Source organism: Pteropus medius, unplaced genomic scaffold (assembly GCF_902729225.1).
Source record: "Pteropus medius unplaced genomic scaffold, Ma_sr-lr_union100, whole genome shotgun sequence".
NCBI classification, from domain to species: Eukaryota; Metazoa; Chordata; class Mammalia; order Chiroptera; family Pteropodidae; genus Pteropus; species Pteropus medius.
This window is the reverse complement of record NW_024340700.1, coordinates 2,049,006-2,069,359: the sequence shown is the minus strand read 5'-3', so window position 1 is coordinate 2,069,359 and position 20,354 is coordinate 2,049,006. Positions and strand designations below refer to the sequence as shown.

Here is a 20,354-nt window from a genome sequence, read left to right as displayed (position 1 = left end):
GGGGGCACAGGGTGGCATGGCTCAGCGAGCTGCCTCCTTGGAAGGCAGTTCTGAGAAGCCAGAATGTCAGGGCCGCCGGAGCGGAGGGCCGGTGAGGTCCTGGGCCCTTGCTGTCCCTGCCCCCACCTGAGCGTCTGATGGATGGCAGGAAGCACGGCGCTTCTCTCTGGCTTTTACACCCAACACTCAAAACCGTCGCATTTCTTGACGTTTTGCCTCTTTCTGAAAACATGACCCGATACTTAGAAGCAAAGTGGTGACACCGCCTGATAAAAAGCTGCTTTTCCGCTCCTAACGTTTCTCGCCCCAGGGTGCCTCTGTCCGTGCCTGTAGCTCCTGTGCTGCCCATCAGTCCACCTCTGTCCCAAACTCAGTGCCCGAGCCCTGCCCCCGTCTGCGAGGATGTCAGTGGGAAGCGGGGGCACCCCCACTCCTTCCGGGCACGTGTTCTCATGGCGCCTCGTGGCCCGGACCTGCCATCTCACGGCTTCGGGTGGGGTGGGGGGGCACCCCCTGGCAGTCTCAGGTCTTGAAGTCTGAGTGCGAGAGCATTCCAGGTCAAGTCCGTTCCTTCCTCACCCTGCCAAAGGCAAAGTCCGCAGAGAAACGGGCGCTTTGGGGGCTGGGCGGGGGACAGCGATGGAGGGTGCCGTGTCATCGGGGAGCTGGCTCACGTGATGCCAGCTCACAGCGGGTCTGTCTCGATCAGGGATGTCCCGGAGGGCTTCTCAAACACATTCGTTCTCACCCCCTCTAAGGAGCCCTTCTAGACGTTTCTCTGATTGTCTCCGCGACACTTTAATGGCACAGATATTACAGCGTATCCATTCAGGAGCTTCTTGCCTCGGCGCCATTCCAAGAGCTGGGCATGGGAGTGGGGGCGGCTTGGAGGCCCCGGGTGGGCATTGAAATGCGGCAGGTTCAGCGGGACTCCCAGCCGGACGGCAAAGGGGGACAGCGCTGAAACCCGGCTGCGGCCAAAAGGTACGTGCCCGCTGCCGAATTAGCTAGAAAGAGTTCGGAACAAAAAGCAGACCGAGCACCCACACGCGGAGAGCCAGAGCATCCGTGTCCTCGGACCTAGGATTGCGTGGAAACAGGGCGAGCACCGTGCCTGGAAGGGACGGTGTGGCAGGGGACACGCGGGCGAAGGACAGGAAGCGAGGCGCGCGGTCTGCGGGCTGGGCAGGGGGCCCCGGCTCTCGCCAGGGTCGGAGCTGATTGGGGATGGCTGTGAGTGAGGGCGAGGGACTGGCTGGCTTCGCGATGGACCCTCGAGGTGCACGGGGACCAGGAGGCAGCTGTCTCCATCAGGAATCCCAGGCTCGGCATCACACGCTGTAAGGTGGAGGGTGCATTTGGTGAGCTCCACACACCCTTCACAGCATCCCCATGGCTCACTTGGGGACAGCCCTGGCTCCTGTGTGTGCCCAACACCTGCTGGGGGCCAGAGCTGGGACGAAACCTTTCTGTTTACTCAGCTCCCACTAGTCATTCAATTTCATGTTTTCATTCCGATTTCGGTCCAGGGCCCAGAGTGCTGGGCGGGCACCTATACCTGTTAAATGACCTGCAGGTGAAGGGCGCAGGTCAGGTTCAAGGCCGGGGCCAGTATCATTGACGCGCCAGAAACTTCAGAGCTTCGTTTTTGCATTTTGGAGTGTCGTGAGGACGAGAGGCTTAATCGTCCATCTGAAAAATCATCAGCGCAAAGTTAAATTATAAGAAGCTATTATAAGTGCATAATTACATATACTTACGTCAGAGATTACATATAATTATACATGTAATTATGTGATTATTAAAATTAGGTAAAGTTAATTATAAAAGTGGCCGTGTTCCTTCACAGCCTCTCCCATCTCCGCAGATGCGGGGAGGCTGCTGCTGATGCGTGTTTTGTACGACGAACTCGGGAGTCGAGATCACGAGATCTTTTCTGCGGGACCTTGGCCTCCCCGTCTTGCTAGACTTCCCCAGCGGGAGCCGCAGACGGGAGGAGGCAGTGGTCCTGTGACGGCAGACACTCGAGTGACGGTTTGGTGGGGGAGCCTTAACGCCCCCCGTCGGCGGGGGCCACGGAGGGATCTCGGCTGTGGTTTGAGACATTGCTGGGGTTGCCAGGGGCTCCTGGGGCTCAGGCCGGAGTGGGGCCCGGTCTTGCTCGGCACGGTCTGTGGCTGCAGGCATCAGGGCTGAGGACAGGCAGGTCCAGGGGTGACAGGCACAGGGGCTGCCTGAGGCGGACACGCAGCCAGGGAGCGTCCCTCATTTCTCTCCTGGCTCTTTCCGTCCGTTCCTTAGTTATTTCCTGTGTCACTGCTGTGTCGGTCGTAGTAACAGTGCAGTCGGGCGAGAAGGCCTGGTTTTATGCCAGGCGTGCGTTAAACGCTGTAAATGCTTTAGCATAATCGCATCGTCACCACGAACCTTCGAGGTGGGTGTCTCTGTCTCGCAGGAGAGGAGCTGACCACAGGTCTCCCTGTGAGCTTCCCCCACTCTCCCTACCCTCTCAAAACGCCCGACCCCCTTACGATCACGGTTTTTAGTGTCTCTGCGACCTTGGGCAGCCGGCTCGGGGGTCCCGTCTGGGTTTAACGCCCGCACGCCCACTTCCCAGCTGTGGGAGCAGAGCCGCCACCTCGCTTCGGACAGTGATGGTGGCCCTGCCGCGATGTTGTCGGCAAAGGTTCGACGTCACCGTTCCTCCCCCTGCCTCCTCCTTCAGGAATGGCCGTCTCTGCTGCCGCCCCTTCCGTTTCTGCACCGACTTCTGCTTCCTCTTTGTAACTGTCCTCGGCCGCACATCGCAATAGCAAGGATGAGAGACAGCTCTCTACCGATGACCGTGGTCCCTGTAGCCGCCTGGGTTTGGTCCTTTCATTGCCCCGAAGTCACAGGCCGCAGATTGGGATTTTGCGGCAAGGGTCATTATTCCCTGTGCCGGATGCCCTGCCTGGCCTTCTCCCGAGATAACTTGGAATCGCCCCCAGGGGTCTCCAAGTGGAGCTTGCAAAAGTGGCAGCAGTGACTGGCCGGGAGTGGGCGGGGTGGGGCCGGAGGAGGCGGGGAGGGGAGGCGAGGTGGGGTGCGGGGCCTGGAGGAACCAGTTTCCCTGACGAAACCGATGAAACGTGCCAGAGTGGAGGCGAGTTCTCCGCCGACCTTTCGAAACACGGGCTTCCACGGCTGAGCAGAGACCTCCGTGTCTCACGCATCTGCTCCATCCTCTGCTTTGAACAAATACTGACTCGTCCATTTACATTTATTCTGGGGTCAGAATACAGTGCGGGGCGGGGAGGGGAAGCGTACTGTCCCATGGGAACATTCATGACGACTGAGACACTAAGAGGTGGCCAAGGAGACAGGCTGGGTAGACGGTGAGTCCCGAAGCCGCTGAACCCACTCGGCCCCTTGGGTGTCCCCCTCCCTCAGCCAGTGGGGTAAGGCAACAGAGGGACTGGCACCGGGGGCTCGGGGCTGGGCCACTGCGGGTCCCAGAGGTGCCCAGGCCCATTGTCACCACGGCGTCTCCTGCGGCTGAGGCCCCAGGTGAGGGCGGTGAGGCCCTGGAGCCATGCTGTGGTGGCGGGCAGAGCGATTTTGGGGGTGGACGGAGGGGACTCTGTTGGGGGAGGGGAAGATGACCCCCAGGCCCCAGCCTGTGTCAGGGACCGAAGTGCTCCCATCGCCACAGGGAGAATCAGACTCTAAGCCAAGCTGGTTGGGGAGAGTGGGAGGGAGGGGGTGGCCTCGGGGCCTGAGGGGCTAGGTGGGACAACGGTCGCCTGTGCATGACCCTCTGCGGCCATCGTTCACCCCGTGTGGACCCACTGCCTGCTCACACTCCCCAGACAGGCCAACGGCCTTGCAGAGTCCCAGGCTTTGCCCCGCTGCAGGCCCCTGGCCAGTGCGGGGCCAGGGCATCGAACACTGTCCAGCGAGGGGCCCCGTGGAGCTGAGTGTGACCGCACTGAGAGGTCACCGTTACAGAGGACCAGAGGAGAACCGTGCGGTGCCCGGAGGCTCCCGGGAGAGACGCTCGTGGGCCGGAACGGGCACATGGGGCCCCCCGCCCCGCCTCTCAGCTCTTCACCCCTTTGCCTTTTCTGTGTCACGGACCTCAGGACACGAGGGCCCCCGACGACTCAGCCTAGGGTGGCGATCTGCTCAGCTACTAAACGATGGCGCACACAGTAGGGCCAGGCCCAGGACGCGCTGCATGGAGGTCCGCAGAGGCTCTGAGTCTGGAGTTTTCTGTACCTGGCAGCCCGTGACCTCAGAGGAGTCGCGTGCCTGCCGCATTCCGAGCTGGCCTTCCCAGGCAGGGGCCTGGCCAGTCCTGTCTCCGCGTGCCTCCCACAGCCCCTGCCGCCTCAGAGCCCAGGCAGAATGCCCTCCTCTGGCCAGCGGTGTGACCGGCAGTGCCCTGAATAGAACAAATACTGCCTCGTCCACAGGGAGACCGGGCACTCGCTTACCATGAAGGTCAAGACGTTGCCCCGAGCCTCGGCCATCTTAGAGGGTCCAGGGGAAGACTGCGGCCTCCTACCCACCCCCCCGCCGCCACTGAGCCCTGCACTGGGCACGGGTCACAGCCTCAGGCCCTTCTCTGGGTGTCAGAGAACCCCCTCCCTCTCCCCGCTCTGCTTCGACTTCGATTTGATTCATTATTCTAATTCCCGGCTTGGCTATGCTTCACCTAGCGTTGGCGTGTTAGGTGAAAGCCCACTGCCTTTTCTGGTCGTGCGTCATTTGGTGTGTGTTAGTTTGGACACCTGCACGAGAAGGTACATGCTTCGGGGCAACACCTGGTCTTCGCTTCTCTCCTGTGTGCCCTCGTGGCGTTTACTGTCACCTCCGGACAACGGCCGGTGGGACTGCGATCGCAAGTCCCCGCGCATGGCGTCTCCCCTCGTCTGAACAGCAGAAGAACCCTGCTTTTTCTCAGGCCTCACGCATTTGTGACATCTGCCACCACCCCGGGCAGACAGGGAGTGGGCAGCACTAACGTGTGCTATGTGGACGGAGCTGCCGAGCTCAGGAGCCCAGCACAGGAGGGCCCCCGGCAGTCCTAAAGCCCCGACATTCAACGCGGGATGGTCCAGAGTGCCTCTAAGTGGAGCGACAGATGCCCATCTCACGTGGAGCCTCTGTTAGGCAGGTGCCCGTTGGCGTAAAAGATGGGCCGCCTGGCAGTCGGCTGTGAAGCCACTGAGGGGGGCGTGAGCGTAGACGGCAGCCACAGGGGAGGGTCAATGAAACCTGTTCAGGGAGACGTTTGCAGGTGACGTGCAGCTGTTTACACAGAAATGCCTAGTAAAACACCGGCCAGTAAGTCGTTCCGCGAGATGCCAGAGCCTTCTGAGTGCTGGATGTTGGGGCGAGGATGAGGGGGTGTGGGTGCTGCCTGGAGGGGATCAGTGACGATGGCTCCGTGCTCTTTGGGAACACGTGTGGAAGGACACGCACCTGGTCCCAGCCTTCGAGAGCCTTGCAGTGTTAGCCCAGGCCGCAGAGACGCTGTCCCACCCTGCAGAATCAAGCATAGGTGGGTAGGATCTTTTGGGGATGCAATTTTGGAATAGCCATAAAATTTAAATATATGCATATTTTTCAATCCATAGTTCTATCTTTTGGGAGGAGAGGGTATATTTATGTTGGAAAAATACTTTCACAAACGTTAAAAAGATTCCGAGATGTTTAATGCAGTATTATTATTTGTAGCTGCAAAAAGAACAAGGGAAAAATGCTAATCAATGGCAGAATGTCTGCATAAATCACGGTATATCCATGGTATGAACCGCTGTGCAGCCACGGTGTCACCCTGTGTGAAATTGCCATTCTGGCTGTTTTTCACCTTTAAAAAATGGCAATTTCAGCTACTGAACAGAGAACGAAAGCTATTCCTATTTCTTCATATTTAAAATGGGGAGAATGACAGTACCTCATAGTCTCACAGGATTAATAATAGGACTAAGTACATCATCACATGCAAAGCCCACACATGGCTAGATCCCAATAAAGACTTGCTAATATCATTATATGAATGGCTTAACACAGAAAAATCCAAAATATACCATTTGAAGAAAATATATGTATATGTTTACAAACATTGATAAAAGCATGAACTCATTTATGGGGAGGAAAGGTGTGTGTGAGAGTGTGCGTATGTACATGTGTGAGCGTGTGTGCATAAGTGTGTGCATGTGCATGTGTGTGCATGAGTTTGCGCATGCATGAGCGTGTACATGCATTGTGAGAGTGTGCATGTGTGTATGTGTGGGTTGCACATGAGTGTGCACATGTGTGAGAATATGCATGCATGTGTGCATGCGTGAGCTTACATGCATGTATGAGAGCATGTGTGTGTGCATGTGAGTGCTTGAGTGTGTGACGTGTGTACATGTGTGTGCACGTGTATGTGTGCGTGAGTGTTCTGCACGTATGCATCTAGGAACAGGACTAGAAGGCTCCCTTCCAAACTGATCTGAACGGTTAAGCCTGGAGAAGGTGGTGGGATTGGGGGAGGGGATACCAGGCCTCCCCATCGTCCAACTGGAGAGGCAGAGCCACTGGCAGATACGCTTCCACCTGTACAGGGACTGGTCCTTGTTCATTTGTGGGGACTGGTCGGGCCATCTCTGTAGGGCCGTCGTCTCTGTAGCTCATGCTGGGGATTGAAGTCCCGGGGCAGGCAGAAAGGGGTGATGCATGCAACGTGGTGGGTATCGAGAGGCCGGAGCCCCCAAGTGTTCGCTGCAGGCCTCCGAGGACAGACGGATACCCACGCAGTTCTTCCTGAATGGGGGCCCTTCGTCACCGCTCAGACGGTTGCGGGCCCAGCTGCTGCTTCGGGCTGAGGTGAATCGGCAGGTCACCAGCAATGTGTCTGAGCTGCAAACAGTGTTGCTGCCCGGCCTCGTGCCGGGCCTCCCAAGAATGCCCCCGTGGGCCCCTTAACCCGAATCAAACAAGAAAGGAGACCGGGGAAGAGCAGTGCAGCTCGGCCTAATCCACGCGTGGCCGAGCCGTCGGAGATTTAAATGTTCATGCTTTCCTCAGCATACGTCTGGCTCGATGAATTATCTTACCATGTGGCTCTATAAAGAAATTTTTTTTCTGAATTAAAAAAACCCTCGAAACTCTTTGGTGGGGGAAAAAGAAAATAGGCAAGAATCTTCTACCCCGTGAGATTTAGTGTTCACTTGTGCCACGAACAGCCTATTGAGACGTATGAGAAATCGAGCTTCTCTCCACTGTCCCCGCCTGGCCCCGGCCACTGGGCAATGCCTCCAGCTGGTCTCCCTGCTTCTGCCTGGCTCCTCCGATCTGTCCCCACGTGAGCCGTCCGCCGCGGTGGTCTTTACGGAATGCAAATGATGCCGCGCTGTGCCTGCTTAACAATGCTCCAGTGACTTCTCATTGCCTTTATTATGAGATCATAACTCGTAACGCCTTCTCCTGGGGTAGAAGTCGCTGTAACACTCTGTCTGTGTCTGTCTCTGTCCCCTCTTCCCTCTCCCCATCAGTGACCACAGAGCCTCGTGTGCCCTAAAATTCCCAGACGTACAATAGTAATGTAAAGCTGGCTGCTTATTGGTTATACTCTGCTCAACGTCATGCTCCAACTACGTAATCTGCTTCGATACCCGCGAGACCTCTGAAAGCTTTTCCTGTCCCTATTTTACAGACAAGAATGCTGGGACTTAGGGGACATTGAGAGACAGGCTGAACGTCTCACAGCCAGTGAGTGGCATCGGCAGGACTACAGCCCGATTGTGCCTGATTCCCAAAGCCACGAGCATGTTATTCAGCACCCAGCATCCTGCCCCTGTGGCATCAGGCCCCAAGAGGGTGGGCACTGGACCCGATGTCTGCTATTACTCCCCAGGTCCCCCCATGCGGCCCACACGCATCGGCACCAGGACGTGTCGAGAGCATAATGGTGCCGGCTCCGTGCTGGGTCTCGGAGTCAAGGCTGGGGTCAGCGTGACCGGACAGAGCAGCCCTCGCCTGACGGGGCTTGCTGTCTGTCACGGGACATGCATGGGTGGCATCGCAAGCTGTGATGAGTGCTGTGAAGGGCACCGGGGAACAGGGGACTCAGGGGCCTGGCCTGGGGCAGGGAGAGCAGGACGCGGAGGCTTCAGGAGATGTCTGCAGGACGAGTCACATGGACCCATTTGGCTTCGCTGCTCCTGTGTTGCTCAGCTTGGGGGCTTTTCCGGGCTCCGTGCCAGCGACGGACTAGGCCGTCCTGACCACCTGTCTCTCAGAAGAAATCAGGGCAGCGACAGAAACATCTTTCTGCACAACATCCACACAGCAAAAGTCCCTTCGTGCCGGCCATCAGGGTTGCCCTGCTAACCCTCGCTTAACTCACCGCTCCTAGGGCCGCCAACGTCACTGCCTGTGGGACAGCTGACCGACTGGGGGCTTGGCGTTTTCTCAGCTCCGAGGAATCGGCAGGCCCGGCTCGCTGTCGAGGGAGGGGCGCCTTGGTTGGTTCTCACGGTGCCGGTAGATGCCGATGCCTGGGTTTGCTGAGAACTGAGCGTGTGGGATGCCCGGAGCGCACACCTGTGTCACACACTTTAATTCCCTCGACGCCTCAGGAGGCAAACCCCTTCCGAAGAGCGAGACGCAGAGTCGCTGCGTGGTTCACCTGTCCAAAGCCCCACGGTGCTCACTGCTCAGGAGCTAGACTGCAGTGCCTTCTAGAGAGTTCTGGTGCTCCGGTTCAAAAGCATCCGTCTCCAGCCCAAGGAGACAGGTCCCCAAAAGCCGCCACTGAAGGCTTTAAGACGCGAGGCTTGGCCAGAGTCGGGACCACGCCTGCTCGTGTGCGTGCGTGCGTGTGTGTGTGCATGCAGGGGGCTGATGAGTGAGTCCTCTGCTAAATGTGCACCCCCACTAACCAGGGATAAAAAAGGGGGCGCGACCTTCACAGGGACTCACACCCAGCCATCCACCCAGCCAGCAACACGTTCGGCTACAAAACTTCATTTTGAAGCTGCTGTGTAGCTATAGTTTTCATCGCCGACATTCGGCTGTTTTTCTGGACACTTTCTACACACAGGCTTTTCCTGAGGCCACCAGCATTGTTCACTGGGTAAAGTCAAATTGGTCATTATTGCCTGGGGAAAAAAAAAAAAAAGGCTTTTCTATTTTCACAGGGAACTGGAAAGACTATTTTAGTGCTTCCGCGTGGGCCCCGGTGCGATGGCTTTGACCTTGCCCTTCAGGCACCAACGTCTGCTGCAGCCTCACCCTGGTGCCCTCATGTGTTGCAAATGGGAGAGGAAACTTGGGTATTCACGTGTCCTTTGATGGAGTTTATAAGTACCCCAATTAGTCATTTCCCGGGATGTCGAGAAGTCTGTGCATCACCTCACGCGGCCTCTCAGAGCTCGGCAAACACCGGGCGTGAATTCCTGATGGGCTCAGGCTCTCTGACTTATTTTCCCCCAGGTACTTAATCAAGGAATGCAAGTCATCTGTCTTGTCATAGCTCCCTCTCCCTCCCTGGAGGCTGTCATGGAGTCTTTCTCGTTTGTCCTTCTGCTTCTCGACCCTCTCAGGGACTGGGCTGTGGGCCGAGATGACCCAGACCGTTACCCCCTAGAAGTCGCCCTGTGCCCCGGTCCGGAGGGCAGAGCCCTGCTCCCCACCCGGCCCAGCGGAGCCAATCCCGGGTCACGCAGGACACGCGAAATGAACGTCCATCTGTTGTGGTTTGTTCCAGAGCTGGTGATGCTTCTGGAGTGGTGGTCGGGCACGGAGTGCGTCATCCACACGGACCCCCAGGCCTACCCCAAGTTCGGGAAAGAAAACGCCATCGTGGTTCTGAACCACAAGTTCGAGATCGACTTCCTGTGCGGCTGGAGCCTGGCGGAGCGCTTCGGGGTTCTGGGGGTAAGTCGGGCGCCCGCTCACCCGCCCCACACATTCTGCCTTGCTTCTTGTCTGGATCGTTTGGAATTTGCAGACGCTTTAAGTTTCTACTTGATGAAATGTTTTGAACTAACTGCTCTTCCTTCTTGCTTGGAGTAAAGATGACTATTTTATGAGCCATATAATACTTATTCAGCGATTACTATGGGCTAGGCATTTTACATACGATCGGTTTATTTAATCCTTACAGAAGAGTTTAGGAGTAGGTAAGACACACCGCCCGTGTTTTAAAGGCTGAGTTTAGATCCTCTGCTCAGGATCACACAGCTTTTAAGCAGATTTGGGTTTGAACTGGTCTTGTATGACGCTACTTCATAGTCTTAATCTCTTGTGTTCTGCTGCTTCCTGGCTAACGGGCTGCATCCGCCTCTGAGCTTTTATCTTTCGAGTTTAAGAAAGTGGAATCCCTAAGTGAGAGAGTTTGAACTGCAGAATTCAGAATAAAGATGAAATTCTGTTTTTCTCTAACGGCTCGCGTGCCTTTGGGTCTGGGTCGGTTAGGGTGACTTTTGTCACCTTTAACGCTCAAGCTGTGTAATGGCTGAGCCTGTGCCAGGTAACCGAATCAAGTCATTGGGGGCTCAGGTATTCTAACGGGAGTCACAACGGCCTTGGTTGGCCCGGGGCGACAAAAAGCACCTGAACGCGTACCGCGTTTTGCGCTTGGGAACGAGCCCCTGCAGACAGATGCGGGGGTGGGGGGCTCACATCGCCCGTAGACAATGTCGGGGTGTTTAGGACGGAAGGCTGGAGAGAGGAGATGGGACCAGAGTCGTGGGCCAGCTCCCCCGGGGCCGTCTCACTGTGTCTGGTCCCTGACATGCCCGCAGGGTCAGTCAGCAACGGAACTGGGGGCCTGTTGCACTCTGCTGGTCTGGGGGAGACCCTTGGAAGGTGGACAGAACAGCCTGGGGACACATTTCGTATACGCTTCTAAACATTGATGTATTTTTAAATTGGGGGCAAAAGCAGAGAGGAGGAGATGTTGGAAGAAACACATCCCACTCATGTCTTTAGGACCAACGATGGCCGTTATTTCGCCGTCACTGCTGAAAGGCGAGGGGTCTTCAGCAGTTTCTAGCGAGGTGAGGAGAGCGTGTTCGGTCACGGCTGGTGCCGGAAGTGGTTCCGGGACAGGACAGGCCTCCTGCGGGCAGTTTTCTCTCGCTTTCCCGTTGATCCTTCCCGTCCCGACCGGCTAGATGTCTGTGTGCGCGTGTGTGCACGTCCAGATCCATTTTCAGGAAGAAAACTCAAAATTCTAGCATCACTCTCTCTGTTTGAGGCGGCTCGGGCAGGTGTCTCAACCGCAGCTCTGTGGTGTCGTTGCCTCTGAGAGGAGAGAGAAAATACGGAGCCCGCCCCGCTGAGGAGCACAATGAGTGGCGAGGGCGGGCAGCCGCGTGTTCGCACCGTGACCACTAGGATGCTCGATTTCCTGGAACCCCGGGCCCCCGAGCACCGTTGGGGCACAGCTGGTGACTTTCCGGGCTCCCTTGGTGGCTCGGTAGTCTTCGCGCTCCGCACGCGCGAGCTGGGGCAGTGACGCTGCAGGACGCGGAGGCGCGCTCCGGCCGCCGGTGCCCTGGCAGCCCCGCTGGGGCCGCCAGCTCTGTGTGCGCCTCGTCTACGCTGTTTCTGAACCTCAGGCTCCCCTCGGTCTTGTGTTTTATAAGCTCCCAGAGCCTCGGCGCGGGTACTGATTTGCCCCAGGAGAGTGACCAGCACGTCGTCTGGTTTCGGAGCCTCGCTTTTTCCCCTGGCAGGTGTCGGAGGAAAAGCCACAGGGCCAGGTGCTGGGGACTCGCTCCAGAGATGGCTGAGCTGCCCGCCCGTGCGAACAGGACCGGCGCCGCCTGGGCGGTGGGGGCGGGGGCGGACGCGGGCCCAGCTTCCCAGCCCCTCGGGCTCGCGGTCTGTGCGGGGCTCGTTCTGAAGAGACGAATCCTCTCATCGGGTCAGGAGGGCGCTGATAGGAACTAGCGAGGGGCGGCAGAGACAGAGAAGCTCCGAGAAACACGCAGACGGCCAGAGCCAGCAGCCGCAGGGACGTGGGCACAAATCGGAGAAAAAGGTGGACCGTGCAGTGTGTTCAGAGGAGAAGCGGCACGTGGAGAGGGGACCGGGACTGAGCGGGACGGGACTGGAGGGGACCGGACCGGAGCAGACCGGGACCGAGAGCTGGGGACTTTACGGGAGTGTAACTATCTCAGCACCACTTAGGGCTCTCACCAGGACTTTGAGATCCATGCCACTCCACAGCCAGAGCGCAGGGTGCCGTGTGGATGACCTCGGGTGGCCGCACAGACGCCCGTGCGTGGACAGCGGACGGCCTTTCCGTCTCGACCTGGATTTCTTGAACGCGTGCCGCGTTGCTAGGATTTCGCTTCCTCTTAAAAGCCAAGTAACGGAGGCCACGTGTATAGATGTGAGCACGGCCACTGTCCCCAAGGGTCAGGGGACCCCGCCCAGCAGCGAGGCAAGCAAGCCCCACACCTTGGGCCAGGGTGACACATCTCCCGTTCTCACTGGAATGCGGGGAGCCCTGCCGATGATGGCCAGGACTGTGCCAAGGGTGCAAAGTGGCTGCGGGTGCCCCGTTCCCCCTGCCCCCAAGCGCTGGAGGAGCCGCCGGGGCTGCCGCTGGGCACGTCTGGCGAAGCGCGAGCTGGCAGAGCGCGGGGGCTGCCGGGAGCTGTCAGGGGAGGCCGTGGTGACCTCGTAGGGGGCTGGACAGCTCAGGCGGAAGCTGCTAGACTGTCTTCTCCCGGGGCGTGTCCTCCCTGCGTACAGGGGACAGTTGGCCATCTCTGCGTGTCTCCAGGAGCAGCTGAGGTCTAGTCGGAGGGCGTGGGGCCAGGTGAGCTGCCTGGCCTCTCTCCTGAGTGACCCATCCATTTCTACCACCCTTGAAAGGAACAAAATGGCATCCTGTTGTGTGCATTGTTCCACGGTACCTTTTGTCTTAAATGACTTTCAAAAAATCACATTTATCTCTTTTTAAAAATAACGCATGATGTTGAGATGCTTCTGGAGTCAGAGGAGATCGATTTTTAAGAAGGGACAGAGATAGATTCCCGCCTGGGCATTTTTCACCTTCACACGTAAGAGCCGAAAAGGAAGTGAGTGTAAATTGAGGCAAGTGAAATTTGCAGGAATTCTGGAGTGTCGGGTGGTCACACAGGCATCTGAGGACCCCATGTGGTCACTCTGGTGGCCTGTCCTTAGAGGCTCTGGTCCACCCTGGGGCAGGCATTTCACGGGGTGGGTTGAAAAAACACGGACTCTTTCCTGTCTAGGGGTGAGTGTGACCTCCTGACAGCTGAGAGCATGTGTCTTATCTTTTTGCCCCAGAAACATGTGCACGTGGCCCCCGAAGGTTCCTTAGGCTCATGTCTGTCTGGTCTCAGCAGCAGCAGGCCCTGGTGAGCACCCCGTTAACAGTAGCTGTTTCGGTCAGCACCGATCTGCCAGGTGGGTGTGGCTTGGCTCACCCACAGGACAGCTGGGGTGATTTCTTCAGATCCGCACAGAAGCCACGCAGATTCCTTATCTATGGCGGCACGAAGCGGCTTGAAACAAGCATGCCTCATCTCGGTTTGGTTTGTGTGGCCTGCGATCCAGGCTGCGGGTCCTGGCCGGCATCTCTCATGGGGCTGGAGTCGGGCGCTGGCTGGGCAGTCGGGCGGGTGCTGGGCCTCCACGCTCAGACCTGCTCCGTCCCCCAGGGCCTGTTCCCAGGGTTTCCCCTGGTCCTGGCGTCCCCCGAGGCCTCACGGGAGAGAGAGGAGAGGAAGCGCCCAGGGCCAAAGCCAACAACAGGCTTTTTATAACCGAAATGTCCCATCGCGCTGGTTGGAAGTGAATGGATGAGCCCAGCCCACAGCCCAGGGGAGCCGGTGGGCGACACGGGAGGGAAGGGTCCTGGGGCCCGTGTGGGGCTGCCGGCCACACCGCAGCACGACGCCTGGTCTCAGCCGGTCGACTCTCCCCCAGCAGAAGTGTATGGGGTGTGTTTTCTGTAGAAGACACTGCACTGGGGTCCTGGAGAAACAAAGACGGACTGAGAGGCACGGTCCTTGGTCCTTGGGGTTGAGGACTTTGTAATAGGAAGCGGGGATGGGGCCCCCGCCCGCCACACTGCAGGGGTTGACGAGAGCAGCCTTGACGGCAGAGCCTCGCCCGGACCCAGGGTGTGGGCAGGCAGGGGCAAGGCCTGGTCAGCCCGTGGCGGCACCTGGGGGTTCCATGGCGTCTGGGTATCACCCCTCTTTCTCTGGAGGAACTGGGTATAATATTGGGGGGCAAATTTTGGCAGTTGGGGCAGCTCTGTTTACCAGTCTGTGGGGAAGCGTTTTACTATTTTAGCAGCTGGTACCACCTTTGGGGGCTTACCTGCACACTGACCGCTGGCCCCCAAGGACACAAAATGAGGCCCTGAAGGATGAGGACGGTTTTAGGAGGGGATGAGAGATCAAGGGATCCGATAAGCATCACCTAGAAGGTAATTATGAGGCAGGGGACAGAGGTGGAAAGGGACAGGGTAGGCTCGTAAAGGGAAACCGAATGCATGCCTGTCAGTCAGTGAGGGCTGGCCCTTTGCCAAGGTCCTGGGCTGTGCTGACAGCCACACACCTTCCCCCAGTTCACTGGACTCCAGCTGTGTCTCACGGTCACTGTGGGGGTGACTCCGGACTTACTGAAGCAAGTCAGACAGAGGGGTCTGGGTGCCCATGCGGCCACGTTGCTGTCTTCGCCTGGGCCGAGGTGGCAGCCTGCACAGCCATCGGCGAATGTCCTAAGACGTTAGAAAATCACTCAGGAGCTGAAACAACTGAACTCAAACCGCTGGTGTTTTGGCTGAATCTTGCCAGGATGCTCCTGGCCATTCACATTAAATAGGGACCTTTCTGTGAAAGATCGCACGTGTCTGAAAACCAACATTATAAAAGGATCCCTTTTCTAGCCAAAGTTTTTCTGCGGGACAAAGGTCAGTGCACACTGGTCTACGAAAGCTACACGAATGTTAGTTCCTATAAACCTCCATCGGTTGTAACCTTTCCCCAAATGGTACGTTCCTTGTGTTTTGGTTTTGAACATTTAAAACTTAGCCAAAAAGTAAATGCTCTGAACGGTGGACCTATGTCTTCTGCACTTGGATATCAAGAATAACTATTTCTTTTTCCCTCTGCAGGGAGAGAGAGATGTATAGTCAAAACAAAAACAAACAAACAAACAAAAAATCCAAAGAAAAAGGCTTGGGTGTGAACTTGAACCCTGGCCCCTGTGTTTGCTGGCTTGGTGACCTTGGGGAGGTCCTCGGACTTTTCCGAATCTCAGTTAATAATTCCCATTTCATGGCGGTGTAAGGGTTTAGTGAACGTGTAGGATAATGAACTTAGTCACGGGGTAATGAACACAAGCAGACGCCTGGCTCAAGCGTGCAGTAGTTACTGGTTTCCTGGGCCCGAACTAGCTCCCCTTCGTTTAAGCCCTTACAGTGGGATGAGGTGTGGAGGGTGAACTGTCGAGACAGGGTGTGTTTTCCTCAGTGGGATTCAACCCCGGTTCTCGCCCTGGACCCCCTGCGACCGAAACCTCCCCTCATTTTTACGCGATACAAAGCACTACCACACCCCGCCTTCATGCTGGTCGCTTCCTGCGCCCTTGCCGAGTTCTCTTTGGCTAAAGAACGATTAGAAGTTTCTAGATGCGGAGAAGTGCTTTGTTTTCGTCTTTTCCTGTCCAACAGAGACAGCTGCAGCCATGCCTCTGTCAGCGGGGTCAGGGTGGCTTTGCGGTGTGCTCGGTGCCGGGGTCACGCAGGCGTGTGGGGGCCGTGTTTCTCCGCCTCCCACCGTCACCCTCACCAGTGGACGAAGGAGCAGCTTTGTCAGGCACCACCTTTTACTCCAGGGCTAGGCACGGGCCCCACGTTTTGCCTCTAAGTATTCGCCAGTTGGGCCAGGTGTGCTGGGATGGTCCAGAGGAGGATTATGCAGAGAGATTGGTGACCAGGTGTAATCCCTTACTGGTAGCCCAGGTAGCCAGGGACGCACCGGCCGAGGAAAGGCATCAGACAGGTGCGCCTTGAGTCCGTCACCGAACACATCCCTGGGGATATGAGCTGTGCTCTGTTTTTAGAAGTGCGATCCCAAGTTAGACACACGAGGTCTGATTTTTGATTGAACAGACTCCTCTAACAGGCAAAGTCGGACTGCGCCGGCCGGTTGTCGGTCCAGGCTCGCAGACAGCAGGCTTCTCCTCCTCCAGCCCTCGGCACACAGCCTGCCGTCAGGGGTCCCTCCTTGTCACCCCTCCTCTGCCCCCATCTGCCTGTGCTGCCTTCAGCGTTTATCGAACACCCACGGGTGAGAAGGTGCTGGGCACACGCTCCCACGTCCTCTGCCCTGCACCCCCACCTCGCCCCCGGAGTGCCTTCTGCTCTGTCCCCCTAGGCCTGCGCTACCCCGGGAAGGACTCAGGCTGCATCAGAGTCGAGTCTGGGAAGCGGCTCCAAGGCTCTGGGCCCAGGACCCGGAAGCAGGGCCAGTGCAGGGGGCTTCTCTCTCATGCTTCATCCTGGGGCTCCGATCCATGGACCAAGCCAGGTGTCGTACATTCTCGCCCCCGCCCCCCGTGAACCTCCTTTTTGTCCCCACACGCCCCTCCTTTCCCTGCATCAAACCGAGAACGGTGGGGCCGGGGAACGGGAGGGTGTAGGCCGGCGGGGACGTGTTATCAACAGCCCAAGAGCTCGGAGCATCCTGCTGCCCCCCAGAAGTAGGAGGTGCGCGTTTATTTCCAGCCCACGAGCGAGAGGTGGACTCTGAGAGCGTTTCGTCGCATGCTTCACGCGATCCCCCTGTGGCTGGGGCTAACCGCGGAGCGACGCGCCTTTCGTTTCTGACTCTCTTGAGATTTTTCTGGTAAAGTCCCCGGCGTTTGCCTCGTCGGCATCAGAGGAGGGAGGAAGCAAAGGGGAGAATGTCACGTGAGCAGAGGCGGAGCAGAGGCGGCCCACATCACATCCCTGGTTCCCTGGGTGGCACGGTTTGAGTCTCTCGCCTTTACACACACACACACACACAGACACACACACACACGCACACACAGACACAGACACACCTGGCCTGTTACTTTGAGCTCCAGTCTCATCTCTGCATTTTCCTGGACGCGCAGTTCAGAGGCGAGGTCAGGTCTCACCTGTCCTTCCTTGTACCCACCTGGTCGCAGAGCGTGTCTGTTCAGCGACTCCTTTGCCGCGTGTAGTGGCAGAGGTGACAGAAACCACTGGCTCTCTCTCCCCTCCTACCAGACTTCGAGGTGGTGGATAATCATCTCCATCTCTGTGTTTTCGGTGCCTGGCACGCACCTGGCGCGGAGGGGGTGTTTAATAAGTAGCCGTTGCACGGACGGAACAGTGCAGAGGCGAAGGCTCACGTATCACACGCCAAGGCAGAGGCTGAGCTGCGGCTGGCTGGCCGGCCCTCTGCAGACACGGGCAGGCAGCTCGCTGGGCTCTACCAAACTCGAATGTCTGCGACCGTGTCTCCAGCTCGCAGTCGAGAGAATATTATAAGAGATGACGTGCAGATGTTCTAGCTGACTTATTGACGTCTCGTCCATTTTCAAAGTCTCACTTAAGAATGCCCATTCAGATATTTGATATATTCAGTAGAAATAAGTGACCTTGGGTGAACCCAAGTGACTATACCGATACACCTGCAGGAACGGTCACATGCTAGGGAGCCACGAAGGGGAATTTATGCAAATGGCATCTTGACCAGGGGCCCTCCTGCTGGCCCGTCCCAGCCCTGTGTCCTCTGCCATCTCTACAGAGTGGTCAGAGGTGGGGGCACCATAGAAAGGTGACTGAACAGGATGCCCCGCCGGTTCCAACCACCTTATAAACCCGGCATCGATGCTTAATAGTCCATCTTTTCAGTCGCCAGGTGGCCATGTGAGAGAGAAACCCTCCCCTAGAAAGTCCTGACTCCACTCACTTCTCACCCAGAGGTGGGAGCCACGCCATCGTGGGGTGGCGTGCACGGGCTATCAGTGTGTTCTTAAAGCGGTTCTCGTGAGCGCCACGTGCTCTCCGCATGGCGTGGACCCGTGGGCTGGACGTGCCACATCGGGACTTATGGTAGCTGTAATCTGCTGTTATTATTAGCTACTAAGCCTGGCTTAGAAAATGGGTTGAATTCAGAAAGATTCGGCCACCGTGCTTACTCTGTGGTGGTAACAGCTACACATCATTGAACGGCTGTGTCCGGTTCTCAATGCCGCTGTTGCGGTGTCACCGTATATCATTAAATCTTTACAGCAACATTAGAAGTATTATTTTCCTCATAACATAGCCGCAAAAACTGAGGCTCGGGAAGGTTAAATATCTTAATCAAAGTCGCACAGCTGGAACGTGGCAGAGCCTGGTTAAAACCGGAGCTTTTCGCAAAGCCCTGTTGTCCCTGCTGAGGTCAGAAATCGAGTCGTTTCTTGGATTTGGAGGCTAAAAGTTTCTACCTTAGTATTTGAAAAGTTTCTTGTGTCAGGTAAACATAATCAACAACAAGGCCTAAGGAGAACATCCAGAATGTTCATGCTGAAAGGCGTAGTAATTCAACAAAGTCCAGAAACGTCTCCCTTGTTCCTTTCGATCATCAGTGACTAGGCTGTGGCTGATCCAGAGCTCACCTGTGTGCCAGAAGGTACACGTGCCGGTATCGACCATTCTTAGAAGTGACTTGGCGAGAGGGATGCTGCAAAAATAGTTTCTTCTGATCGAAAACAAGAAAATCTAACAAAATAAAAAAAAATCACTCTTACTCCGACTACCCAGCTATAGCTGTTACTTTTCTGTTTTACTTTTTTTCATCAGGCTAGAGACTCAGCTTTGATTCCAGATCTTTTAAAAATGTAGTATAACAAGCACTGTGACAGCCACTAAATATTCACAGAAAACAGATTTCGGTGGCTCTACATCGAGGATTGACAAACTTCGTCTGTAGCGGGTCAGACAGGGCATATTTTAGGCTTCGTGAACCAAACCGTATTGTTTCTGTCGCAGCTTCCCAACTCAGCTGTTGAGCGGCCATAGGCAGTGTATACGTGACAGACCCACGTTGTTGTGATAAAACTTTATTTATAAACACATGCGGTGGAGCAGATGTGGCCCACGGGCCACGGCTTGCTGACCCTGCTTTGTAGGACTGCACCGCGCGCTGCGCTGCATCTCGTAGGGACTGTAATTCATCCAGCGCTCCCGCCGTGGGCCGTTTCGGTGGTTTTCAGGGATCTAACACTAAAATGATGGACACATAGGCCACTCAGGTCACCTCCTTTTGCATCTACGCTTGAGTCCAATCACTGTCAAAGCTGCCAACTCCTTTTAGCAGGTCGTCAAAGGCCAACGACTAAGACCCAGTATTAATGGGAAATACCGGAGGGTCCCTTTCCTCACCAGACAGCGTGATCGACGGCGCTGGGCCACACACCTTCCAGGTGGTCCTCTCTGGGCCATGGAGACCAGCTTTCATCATTTTTATGTTGCTACGAATCATTTTTTCAGTGAGTTCACGTAGATGTCATTTTTTAAAAGTCTTAAGCTATCAATAGTATAAGTTTAGTTCCTTAGTAAAGAATTTTTGTTCTGCTTTTATCTGAAAGGTTGTTGAGAGGGGACAAATGAAGGAGGCAGGGCACGTGGAGGACACCCCTGCCGACGGAGGAGGGGGCCCGAGGGACGGGAGAGGGGGTCTCCCACGGTCGGGAACCCCCAGCGGTCGCACAGCGGATGGGCTTTTCACTGGGCTCCGTGCGGGGAATGGTTAACTCTCAGGCCAGCGTGTTTTCGTGCTCTTGAGTGACAGGCATTCCTTTCGGTGTATGGCACGAGAAAGTAGCAGTCAGGATGATCAGTTCGCCCTCTCTTCCCTGCTGAAAGAGAAGACGGGGGAGATTTTTCACGGTAACGTGACGGATGTTCTGGCCCAGCACGTCTTCGGGCCCCCGGCCCTGGTTCCAGCGCCTCCAGCCATGAAGACATTCGTATCTCAAAGGACAGCCGGGCTGCAGCCGGACACCTCCCGCGGTGGCCCGGATGGCCTCGGCGTTCCGTGACATTCTCAGCGACTGTGTTCACAGCAGGAAAACCAGCACCTCTCTCTTATTCTCAGGGTTCGAAATCTTCCCAGAAACTCCAAAACATATGCATCCCCCAGCAGACCTCTGAGTCACCTGGGCTGGAACCGGGTCAGGTGCCCACACTAAGCGAAGCATCCAGGGAGACACTGGGCTGGCCTGGAGCCTGAGCATGTTGCCTTTTGAACAAAATGGACAGTCTGGTGAAGGAGGAGGGGGCGATGGCTATGGGGCAGGTCGCCCAGCATCTGGCCTGG

General features: G+C 56.6%; 1 protein-coding gene across 1 annotated transcript in view; it reads left to right on the top strand.

Moving 5' to 3' along the window:
* Positions 1-20,354, top strand: part of AGPAT4 (1-acylglycerol-3-phosphate O-acyltransferase 4) — a 64,666-nt gene that overhangs the window by 34,379 nt on the left and 9,933 nt on the right. The window contains exon 2 of the mRNA XM_039881203.1: positions 9,746-9,915. Within this exon, the coding sequence (XP_039737137.1) occupies positions 9,746-9,915 (170 nt within the window). The remainder of the gene's footprint in view (positions 1-9,745; positions 9,916-20,354) is intronic.